The following is a 12,173-nucleotide window of genomic DNA, read 5'->3' as shown; positions in this document are numbered from 1 at the left end:
AGCCAAAGCAATAAGGTAATTTGAAATCAGTTAATAACAGAAAAAGACATGTCTAACACTGACTTCACATCCATGTACAACTTCCAAGGATGAGAGGCCTAAGAAGGAGCACCCTGAGGCCACGTCAGGAGAGGTCACCTATTCCAAAATTCTCATAATAGAGCTTAAAATTCACGGACAAAGCAAAAACACAATATTAATTGCCTTGTTCATGACCCTACGATTCTCAGAAGCACACCGGTCAAGTTCATGCAAAAAGACATCCGCTGGAGCCATGTTCCACCTGATACTATTTTCAGCAGGCCATTAGCTCTTCATGAAGTGGTTGACACTCTTCCAGTTGCCAGGCAGTTGGAAAAGCCTGTGAGTCTCCATTGCCAGCAGAGATGGCAAATGGGCTAAAAAGCAACACTACTGGCAGATTTTTTTTAAAAAAAAAAGTTCAGAGTCTAGTCTCATTTATTGACATTTGGCCTCTCAAAGTCTCTCTACCCCCTAACACCTACATAGATTTCTTTGACTTTCTGGCATCCTGGGCCAGATGAAAAAGGGTATGCAAACTTCAAACAGACCAGCTGAAACACTGATTTTTTTCACATCTGCACTGAGGCAATGTTTTCGCCCAAGATGATTTCTTTCGGCCTTTAGAGGAACTGTCAAATCCTAATCTGAAAGCTATTCAGAGTGGCAGACTGCTTTGTCAAGTATGAGAGACTGTTGTCCCTGGCAGATCCCAGTGTCAAGTGAGGAATAGTTATTCATATTTGCCTGAACAAGCTCAAAATTCAGAAACACTTCTCAGGCAGCACGGATGCATTTTCCCTTTCTTCTATATGCTACTTGCTCTAAGTCATGTTATAGTTCTTGAAAAATAAGGAAATCATCTGAGACGAGGGCAGAAAATTGCCCTTATCATGGGGAGGAGCTAAGTACGCTCAGGTCGAAAGATTGCAGCTGTGATAGGCAGTATGTCACGGCTGGAGATGGGAGCCCTCGTGCAGGGATTGAGAAGCTGCAAGATGTTCTAGGCAAAATGACAGCAGAGAACTGAAGCCTGCACACACAGAACGAGAAAACATTGGGAAACCAGGCAGCACCCAGCCAGTTCTCGGATAGGAGAGGAAGAGTTTCTTATAGATCATCAGAGTCTATGCTGAGCTTGCTGGCTGTGGACAACACGGATGGTGCTGTGGTGGACTAGTGTATGACTGTCACATCACCTTCAGAGGCTCGGTTTCAAATCCTGACCCTTGTGCCCAGGGCTGCTCCCCTCTGTGTCCTCGTCATGAAACGGCATCCCAACATCTGGCTGCAGAGCCAGAGGTGGATGAAGGTACCAGCTGCCATCATTCTGCCACACGGAACCGGCTGGCAAACCCCAACCAAGATGGCCCAGCAAGTGCCACGTCTTTGAACACACCTTGGCTTGAAGACGTCATTATCTATCAGGAAAGCTTATGCAATTCAAAACACAGTTGCACAGCTCAAACACATGGGCTACTGGAGGCATATCAAACCTGAAATTTGGCTTCCCAAGTACAGTATCTAATTTAAGATCTTAGTCTGGACTTTGACAGTGGGACTGTGCAATGTGGTGTCTGTAACAGCATTACTAGTAGCTAATGGCCCAGAGGTCTCTTCCTGTTCTTCTCTGTCTACGCCCAGAAGCTCCTTAAATACACTGCTATATTCCCTTGGCTTTGGGACAACTGCATCCATCATCAACAAGCACGAACGATCTCCTAGTGGAAACGTTCATTTTGATTGTGCCGGAATAAAGGTGTAAAAGCAATTCTGATGCAATAAGATGAGAGGAGGACGAGGGAATGTTGCAGAAAGCAATGGGAAAACATACTTGCAAGATCAACTGCTGTTTCAGAGTTACCGTTACAGTAAGTAACGGACGGGGACAAGAGAATTGTCCAGGGAATCTGATATGCAAGAATCAGTCTATTTAGGAGAGCGTTTTTTTCTGTTGTTGTTGCAGCTCTTCTTAGAACATGCCTAATACACTTTATTGCATTAAATATACATGCATTTTTCTTCTATTGACAATGACCTAGAAATACAACTAAATCACTTTTGATACAAGAGAATAAACCAATCCACTTAATCGTATACTCATGGAGAATAAGGCCAACATGATCATCTACTCTGCTGTACATAGCAGAAACTACAGTTTAGGGCTGTGGTAGACAGTGCCTTTTAGGAGAAGAAGAATGTTTTTTTTTATTTAATCCTTGTGTGATGGTAGATCCCATCACATGCTCTAGCAAACTGTTTCTACACTTAACTATTCTCACTATTTACACACATTTTATTGCTATTTGGCTTTACCTAGCTTGAACCTCCAAACTCGGGATTCTGTTTTGTCTTTTTTTGCTATTTTAAAGATCTTTACCACTCAGTGCCAGAAGTTTAGTAGTATATCACACTACCACTTTTCGTCTCAGACTGGACCATGACACTGTAAAAAATTCAAAACCAAAAGAAAGTTGCATTCAGAAGAAACTTTCCTTGACTTGCTGCATAATATTGCCTCTGCCTTCTAAAGACCTCACCATGAGCAGAGAACCGGTGTCTCCTACGCTGAGCTCCACCAGTCATCTCATTGCCCTCAGTCTATTAACGGGTCCTGAGTCTATCTTCAGTATCAAGCACACACTAGTAAGCTATAAAGAAGCCAAGAGTCAGAGATCCTATTAATAATGTAGTTAACACCAACATTAAATATGAGTGAACAGAGTAAAGATGAGGAACCTCCCAAGAACATGTTTTCCAGTCATACTGTAAATACCAGGCCAGTGTTAACAGAAGCTGCAATAATCCTACTCCTTGTAGGCTTTGAAGTCGCACATTTGAGGTGCAAAATGTTCAGATCACTGTACACATAAAAACCTTTCAGTGCAAGTTGCATCAAAAAGCACTACTGTATGCCAAGCTGATGACTGACAAGCTACACAGTAGTGCTGCAGGGTAACTCAGAAGCTAAGCGTCTTCGGGCAGTTAAAAAAAAAAAAAAGAACTATTCATAAAAAACAGTCATGCACATCAGATTGATGCAAAAATAACAAATCTGTCGTTCAAATAGACATTCAGAAACACGGTGATGGCTCAACAAAGCCAATCTCGAGGAAATAAGCACAACTCTCGGAACAGTTTATAACGTACGGGACCAGGCTGGTCGTTCAGCACATGCTGTCATTTACCAACTGAAAAAAATGAATCGTATCTGGGGCACTTTTTTTGCACCAGCACTAGTTGCTGCACTTCTGTTTGGAAAAGAACAAAAGTAGGAATAAGTATTGCTGAAAACAATTTTAAAAGTATCACAGAGATAGGTAGACGAGCGCAATCAAAACGCTGCATTAATGACTTGCAGCAACGGCACTCGGCTAAGATGATACGATGATTTCATTTCTACGCTTAGTGGAAAAAAGAAAATACCGTTGCCCCGGTGCCCTTTTCGCTGCGAAGGTTCGTCCGGTATGTTAGGAAGGGGGACTGATGTTGCCACAAGCTGACTAGAAAAATAACCTGAAGCGACTGCGTGACACTGTACCAACAGCTGTCTGGCAAGATCGTGGCACGGTGTCACACGAGAGCAGAAACTCTGTGACACGAAGTCTGAATTTTTTTGACTAGTTGAGATGTACATTGAGTCTTCCCAAAACTGGTAAAAAGTGCAGGAATATGCCATGGCACTAAATACCCGTTTGAAGGTATCTGAATTGGAAGCGCGATGGGAAAGCATCAAATACACAGTCAATTCGCACAGCGTGGAATAAATGGCGTTTTAAGACGCTTTGCAGAAGCGAGAAGCAACCCACGACGCAGCCTCGCGGAGCGCGCAGCGTATCCCAGCCCGAGAGGTCGCTCCGACCCATCGACTCGGCGCGGCGGCCGGGCCAGCATCCAGGATGGCTCCACCAGGTCAAACGGACGCGGTCGCTCGAACCGCGACGACGCTCTTTAACCTTAACAGGTTAAACGCTGATCAGAGCTATTTCCTATTTCAGCTGAAGGAAAGCAGCCCTCCAACAGCCAGAAACAGCGCGAGAAGCAGCAACAGAGTTTCCAAGCATTCGACCAGCGCTAGCTAAAACAGCGAAGGAAATCAACCCCTCCAAATGCTTCCAGATTTTTTTCCAGAAAAAACAGAAAGGCACAGAGAGAGGCGTAAGTCTCATGCCACAACAGTGCAAAGGCTCTGCCTCCAGAATAACACCAAGATTCGCTCCAACAGCGAGAAACTTGAACCCGGGCAGCAGCCTGCTAATCTCTGTGTTTGTTTTGGAAAGAAAAGCATTAATATTTCACACCAAACACTTTGAATATTGATGAACAGGCTCGCAGCACGGTTTTTGGAGTTGCTTAAGCACCCAGAATTGTGCCATCTGAATTCAAGGGCCTAACAGCCGCCGGCAGAACTATCAAAAGTGTGTAAATCAAAAGTGTGTAAAACAACAGTTGCTACAGGGAAGATGCACTGCAGATGCCACAGCCTGCCCATCACGAGACAAAAATACTAACTGAAGCCCAGTGGGATATTTAACACAGCAAATATTTTGACTTGATCAGTCAAGCGAGCCATTTGGTACTCCTCTTCTTATTTTGCTCGCAGAAGTTCAGCGAGCTAAAGCACTACCTGCCGTCTTTTCTCCCTTATTTAAAACCCCGTATCGGCTGCCTCCTGACCTTCCAAATTCTGTAAAACGAAATAACGCTTACTGACTTTTGGCGCGTGGCAAGCTTTTTTAGAGTGTCAGGTCCTAAGCTCAGCAAAAGAGCAGGAGAAAGCTATTCTAGGAGTTGAGGAAAAGGTAGAACCAAACGTAACATTTTCTAGTGAGGCCCCTGGTCTTTGCACCGTCCTGCTCAAAGTCGCGTCTCTGGTGTCTGCATCGTACGGAAACACATCGGGAGCCGGCTTCCTCGGCAACGACAGGCACCTTCGCAACCTTGTTCTCCATCACGCACCCTCGTTTTCTGTCTTTATTTCTAGACCAGTCACACGAGGACGGGCATCAACTGCTCGTTTGTGAGAGCCTATAAAAAAAAATCCATTTAAAAACAAATGGAGGGACTTTTTTTTTTTTTCATTGCTGTCTGATCTTCCATCTGCGAAAAATCCCAAGGACTCCAAAACTTTGTTCTACCCTGGGGTTCAGGAAGTGAAATACCATACTTACTATCTATTATTTCTGTTGTACATATTGCAAGAAAATAAGCCAGTACCCTGCAAATTTAAGTGAGCCCCCAAAAGGGCAGAATGGAGCATGTGAACTGCGCTAATTTAATACTTCTTCCAAACTTGAGCTATTTTCTGTAATTTGGAAGAGAGCTGCTTTCAGTTTTACTTCTGCCATACTCTTTCCTACTGTGTGATTTTTACTTCGGGCTCCACTGATTGCCAAACAGACTGATGCAAAATGTATACCGGCACAGATAGGACATTTGACTTATGGGGTTTCACCTTAGCGTGGTATTCCACATCCTATATGTGCACATGCTTTGCACCATGTTAGACTCCAGTCTTCCCCTTTCTATTATTAGTCTTTAGTTTCTTAAACATTTGTAGCTTTGCTACTTTCATCTCAATTTTGAGAAGGGAAAAAAAAATCAATAAGCTATTTTATATGCATGCCCAAAGCAACAGATACGTCACCTACACGATGTGCCCTTGCCTTTGAAATTCTCCCCGTCTTCAGAACACACACAGGAGTTATCAGTCAATATCAAAAACCTTTTTTCTTAGTCACTCTGCCGGTGAGACTCCTTCAATTCACAGCAAGCCCACCTCAAGACATGAGAGTACAGATCAACTGGGAAATATTAAAATTCATAACTAAACAACTCCAGCAAACAAAAACCAGATTTTTTTTTTCCCCTAGAGCTAACGATGTTAAAAGTCTTGTGAGAAATTCTTGTATCAGCTGCCAGAAACTCTGCAGGCCACTCTGGGCTATCTGCTTCTCTCAGAAGAGCCCACGTGTGGTGGACCCATCTTTCAGAGCATCCACTCCACACACACCCCTTCTCGCCAGGCTAAAACGCCTCATCGCTACCGTGACGGTTTAGATCTGCAGTAAAAGGCCAAAAGTCAGACCATATTGCGCACCAGGAAGAGAGAACACGAATCCAAGGGCTTTGCTAACATCCAACATGCCTGTGGCCCAAAGGGATTTGCCGAGTGAAATTCTCAACTATTCACCGCAGTGGCTAAGCTCCACGTTTATCAAAGGCAGCAAAGGTCTCAGCGGCCTCTGCAGAAATCTCTTCCCAACACGGAAATTCAACAGCCAACGTGGCTGTAAGTTTGCGAGCAATGCCCACCATGCAGGCCCCTGAGACACATTGATACGAAAAGCCCCACCGCGTTCCCTCTGACAGCCTACGCATTTGCGGCAAGTCTGCAAGGCTTTCCAGGAGAACAAAGCTCTTCCCATCTCCCATCCTTTAGTCCCTGCTCATACACCTAGGCAACCAAGAAAGCGTTTTATGAACTCCACAGCTGACCAGCAGACACTCCGAAAACCAGAACTAATACGGTATAAATCATTCACAAACAAGTATGGTCAGAACCAGCAATAAAGTCTCTCTAAAAACTTTCTTTGGGACACCAGGATGGTCATCTATCAAAAGTATCATATCCCAAGCTATGTTTCCAAACCTGGGATCATTTCTACTCTGTCATATAATCGCTTTTCCTGAATCTATCAAGTTCCACCTCAAAATGAGTTTATGCCTGTGGTGCTTACAAGGGCTCTTCAGAAGACCACTCCAGAACTTTACTTTCAGACAGCTGGAACTCAAAGCAAAGGTTTCGGTCTAAACACATTCACAACCAATTTATATTCCGTTGATCCTAGAGGTTAAATAATAATTCTCTATCTTTTCATCTCCTCCAGTATGACACAGACCCTGTTCTTCTGGCCAGGCTAGCAGTAACCCTTCTCTGTGCTCACTCCAGTCATTCGAATAGCCATGGCCAGAACCGTACGCAAAATTTCTAAGTAAGATTTCAGTAGTGTCTTGTATAATGGTAGTGTGTTCTCATTTGTGCTGGAAGTACCTCATCTGATGCAATCCTACCCTGCATTAGCTTTTTTCACAGCTGCATCACCCTGGCAGATCATAATCATCTCACAACTGAGCAGCACATTCATCTTCCATCCTCCATAACCTCAACTCTTGAGCTCTCAAGTTCTGTCATAAGTCATCCAAAATACACAAGCAAAAATCTAAATTTATAAACATTGATATGTGTTATATACCAACAGCAAGGTGTAACTTCTGTGGGACATTTTCTACTCTCTGAAATCTCTATGTACTGTATATGCAGTTTGTTGAAAACAATTACTAAGAAACTAAAATGAAAAAACAAAATCTATCATATACACTTCAAATATTCAGACCATTTCTTCATATAATACAAAGGAGACTGTAAACGTTATATAGAAAAATAGTATTTCCTACACTTTACACTGACCTGTAATCGTTACATTGACTTAATTACTTAATTTAGGGAAAAATTAATTGCCCAAATGTTTAAAGAAATTCACTTTGTTTTGCCTTGTCATCCTGGATTTCAAGTCTTTCTTACTTTTTGCACACATTCGTTGCTTCACCAGAACTAGACACGTTTTGCCAAACCTTTTACAGTATCTGGTGTCTTTTACATGTTCGCTTCTATATCTTACAAAAGCGACTTTCCCCTTGAGGCCTCTCTTTTTTAATTCTCACTCCGTTAACTTGAATTAAAATCCCTAAGCGTTATCTCTTCTCCCTACATCCCTCCCACACTTGACAGTTAAGCACCGATCCGGATTGGCGTTTAATAAATCAGCGCAGAGCATTCAAAGAGAGCCCGGGAGCGTGGCGGGGAAGGGGACGCGGGACGAACGCGGTTTGAAGAGGGCAGCACGTGGGGACACAGGAAAGGAGCCGAACCTAACGCTCCTAGCTGAGCTGGGCTTTGCCAAAACCCACACGCTTCTCCGGGAGGAAGCTTCGGTTTTTTGCCACGGCACAGTCGCTCCATGCACACGAATCTCAGCTCTGTAATAGTCTTCACAGCCAGCTCGCGGACTCGCTTGCAGCCCACGCTCTTAATTGTATTAATTAATTGCAGGAGAAGGCAGCGCTCTCAGGCAGCAGCCAAAGGAGAGGCAGGAACACCAGGCTGGCACTCGCAAGGGCTAAAGCACAACCAGCACAATCCAAACGCCACTTCTGTTGGAATAAAACTGGTTTGTGAAGAGTCAGTCGCTCACGTTTCACTTAGAAAACAGAGAAAAAATTAGGTGCTTCTGAATTTCTCACTCCCAAAGAAGTTACAGCGTTTTGATTTTTGTTTTTCCCGAACGAGCACAGAAAGGAGCACTGAACGTGGCATTTGCAAAGGTATTCTTACGAACGAAACCAGTTGTAGAAAGGGGAAAGTGGCACACGTACTAACTGTCTTTGCTGGACCGAGACGGCTCCACGGGTACCTGTCACAGCAGAACCTGGTAGCGCGGCTCCGGAGAGCACCGCAGCAATCGCACTGCGGAGCATCTACAACACAGCAGTAACTCTGCCCTGGCGGAGCTTCATTTGCAGCTGGGACTACCCAGGAATCCAGGCAGCAGCTTTAGGGGAACAGCAAAAGGAAAGGCAAAAAAAGCCAAAAAGAAAAGCACTCTGCCTTCCCCTACCTGCGTCTCCTAAGCCCCACTCCACCCTGCAAAAAGAAACTAGAAAAGCAAAGAAAAACAGGCAAAATTTCACTAAGAGCTGTGTTTAAATACTTCCTCTAGAGTTAATACAGATTTCACTCAGAAAATCCCACAGACAACGCAGCTGCACTGCTAAGATCACTGAATCGCATTTGGACGCGAACGTGCAGTTTGAAAACATCAATCTCGGTCAGACCGCTCGGTGCAAGTCTCGGTGGCAGTGGACACCCACCAAGAGCTGCAATTACAATTTCTAATTGGGACGCTCACTTATGTTTTCTGTATTTGAAAAAAAAATAAACGCAACTGGCAAAATAGGCAAAGCTCATGACTGTACAGGCAAAGATAATTTCTCTACTGCACGCTGTGGGCAAACTGCACAGACACGCTGAGTACACTGTGCTTCTCCACGCAACTTTCGGCTCCTCCTATTTATTCTTGCAAACGTTTCAAAGGCAACACAATTTGGGAATCTGCTTTTTAAAGAAATGTAGCTAATCTTTTCTTCCCACACTTACTCCCAGAACGTTTCCCTCCAGCCTGCGCTTTTTAAAAAAAGAAAAAAAAAAAAAAAAAAAAAGAGGGCACGGTACAATTCACAGTAAGGTTTCACATCGGTTCTTTCTCCACATGGATGTGCATCGTTTAGGTTACATAACGACCTTTCCCTTTTCGTGTCAGCTCCGGGTCGGGGAGCCATATTCGGGGTGCACGCACATACACGCCGGAACAGCGTCGCGGGCGCGCCACGAGCCGGCATGCGTTAAATCAACCTGCGAGAGGAGGCATGGGCCCCAAGCCAAGGCCCGGCAGACGCGAGCGCCGGAGCGCTCCCCTCGGCTCCCCCACGGACGGCCGCGGCGCGGCACCCCGCCGTCTCCCCGGGCGCGCGCCCGTCGCGTGCCCTGCCTCCGGACCCCAGCAGCGCCGCGGCCCTTCTTCCCGGAGATTCCCTCCCACCCTCACCTGCCTTTCGCCCACTTCCACGAAGCACCAGCTGCCTCCTGGCTCGGGCTAAGGCTCCCTGCCTTGGTCACAGTGTCCCCTCTCCCGTGCCTGTCCCCAAGGCGGGTCACGCTGCACTCTCCCCCTCCTCCACGAGCTCCCGAGCTCGTCATGACTCTTTCCCCTGCCCGAGCGGTCAGCACCTATGGGCGTCCCTGAGCTGCCAGCTCTCTCTGCACTGCCTCCTCTGGCCCCTGAAGCTGCGACCCACATAGGGCACCTCCATCCTCTCCTCCTGCCCAGCTCCACCCTACACTTTTGCAGCCCTCCTCTACTTCCCCCAGCTTCTCCCTGTCTGCCCATGTCTCCTGCACCTTTTGCAGCTGCGACCCAGTCTCCTCTACTCCGGTCTACTTGCACCCCTTGTGCATCACCCGTTTTTTTTTTCCCTGCATTCGCCTGCACGCACCCCATGGGCCAGCACCCACTCCGCAGGCTCTTGCCCACCTGTGCCCCTTGCACAAGTGCCCCAAGCAGCTGCCCACACCCAAAACACCTGCGCTCAGCTGGGTGCTGCTCCCCAGGTACTTCCCCACATCTGCACCCTGCGTTCACCCAAGCCCCGCACACTCATACCATCTGCGACCTGCACCCTACCTGCTCCTTGCACCCTGCATCCACCCACAATCCTGCACCCATCTGCTCCCGCCCTCGCACACACACACACACCTCCCCTTCCACAGCTAAAACCAGTCTTTGCAGCACCCCACGCATCTGTGCCCTGCCTGCTCCCGCACCCCACACACCTGCACTGCACACACCTGCACCCTGCTCCCGCACCGCACACCTGCACCCTGCTCCCACACCGCACACCTGCACTGCGCACACCTGCACCCTGTTCCTGCACCTGCTCCCACACCCCACACACATGCACCGCACACACCTGCACCCAGCTCCCGCACCCCACACCTGCACCCTGCTCCCACACCCCACACACCTGCACCCTGCTCCCACACCCCACACACCTGCACCGCACACACCTGCACCCAGCTCCTGCACCCCACACACCTGCACCGCACACACCTGCACCCTGCTCCCGCACCCCACAAATCCACACTGCATGCACCTGTGCCCTTCCTGCTCATGCACCCCACACATCTGCACCCTGCTCCCACATCCCACACACTGACCCTGCACACACCTGCACCCTGCCTGCTCCTGCACCCCACATCTGCACTGCATGTACCTGCACCCTGCGCCTGCACCCCATGCACCTGCCCTGCATTCACCCACACCCTGCCTGTTCCTGCACCCCACATACTTGCACTGCATCCACCTGCTCCCACACCCCACACCTGCATCCCACACACCCACACCCTGCCTGCTCCTGCACCGTTCCCGCAATCCATGCATCTGAGCCCTGCCTGCTCCCGCACCCCACACACCCACACCCTCCCGGCCCTTGTGCCCTGCTCCCACACCCCACGCTCCCGCACCCCGCCGGCCCCTGCACCCCACGCACCCGCACCCTCCCGGCCCCTGCACCCTGTTCCCGCACCCCGCCAGCCCCTGCACCCCACACACCCGCACCCTGCCGGCCCCGGCGCCCCCCGCACCCGCACCCTGCCTGCTCCCGCGCCGCGCCCCGCCGCGCCCGCGCTCACCTGGCGGCGGGCGGCGGCGCGGGGCCCGGGCCCGCGGCCGGAGCCCGGCCCGGGAGCTGTCCGCCGCCGCCCGGTGCTGAAGGCGGCTTGGCGGTGCCGGGCGGCGGAGGGGGCCCGGCGGCGGCGCCGGGCGGCAGCTGCCCCTCGGCTCCGCCGCCCTCCAGGCTCGCCTCGTTGCCCATGGCGGGGCCGGCGCGGGCACGGCGCGGGACCGCTCCCTCAGCGCAGCGCCGCCTCCGCCGCCATCAGCCCCGCGCCGCCATCGCCGCCTGCCCGCCGCCCCGCGCATGCGCCGCCCCGCGGCCGAGCGCGCCGCGGGCACGCGCGCCCGCTCCACCAATGGGCGCGGGCCGCGGCCGCGGCCCCGCCCGCCGCCGCACGTGCCGCGCGCGGCCACTGGTGGCTCGCGTCGCGCGGCACCCCCGCCGCAGGCATGCGCCGGGCTCGCCGACGGCGGCGCGAGCCGCGCGCGCCGCCCCGCCACGCCCCGCAGGGCCGGGCTCGGCCAATCAGCGCCGGGCTCGCGTCTCCTCTTCCCCCCCGCCGTGACGCGCCGCAAGGGGGTGCCCGCTCCCCGCGAGGGCAACGGACGACGCTCGGCGCCAGCCAATGAGCGCCCGGGGTCACGCCGCGCTCAGCCAATGAGCGCCGGTGCTCCTGCGCGGGGCCCTGCTGCTGCGGGCTGAGGGGGCGCCGCGGGCTCAGCCGGGGCGGGAAGGCGGCGGCGGCGCCTCACGGCGGGGGAGGGGAGGAAGAGGCGGCGGCAGCGGCCTCGCCGCCGCCGAGCAACAAGTAAATAAGGCCGTGCGGCTTCTCTTTGTCACGTTTAAGCAGGAACACCAGT

General features: G+C 50.3%; 1 protein-coding gene across 1 annotated transcript in view; it reads right to left on the bottom strand.

Annotated features, from left to right (window-relative positions):
* BSN (bassoon presynaptic cytomatrix protein) overlaps nucleotides 1–11,511 on the bottom strand; it is a 143,604-nt gene extending 132,093 nt beyond the window's left edge. Inside the window, exons 1-2 of the mRNA XM_062585922.1 lie at nucleotides 11,379–11,511; nucleotides 9,687–9,849 (exon numbers count right to left, since the gene is read on the bottom strand). Of these exons, the coding sequence (XP_062441906.1) occupies nucleotides 9,687–9,849; nucleotides 11,379–11,511 (296 nt within the window). The remainder of the gene's footprint in view (nucleotides 1–9,686; nucleotides 9,850–11,378) is intronic.
* Between the last annotated feature and the right edge of the window lie 662 nt (nucleotides 11,512–12,173).

The sequence above is a fragment of the Rhea pennata genome, chromosome 12 (genome assembly GCF_028389875.1).
Source record: "Rhea pennata isolate bPtePen1 chromosome 12, bPtePen1.pri, whole genome shotgun sequence".
NCBI lineage: Eukaryota > Metazoa > Chordata > Aves > Rheiformes > Rheidae > Rhea > Rhea pennata.
The sequence above is the reverse complement of the archived record's forward strand: the minus strand, read 5'-3'. Positions and strand labels throughout refer to the sequence as shown.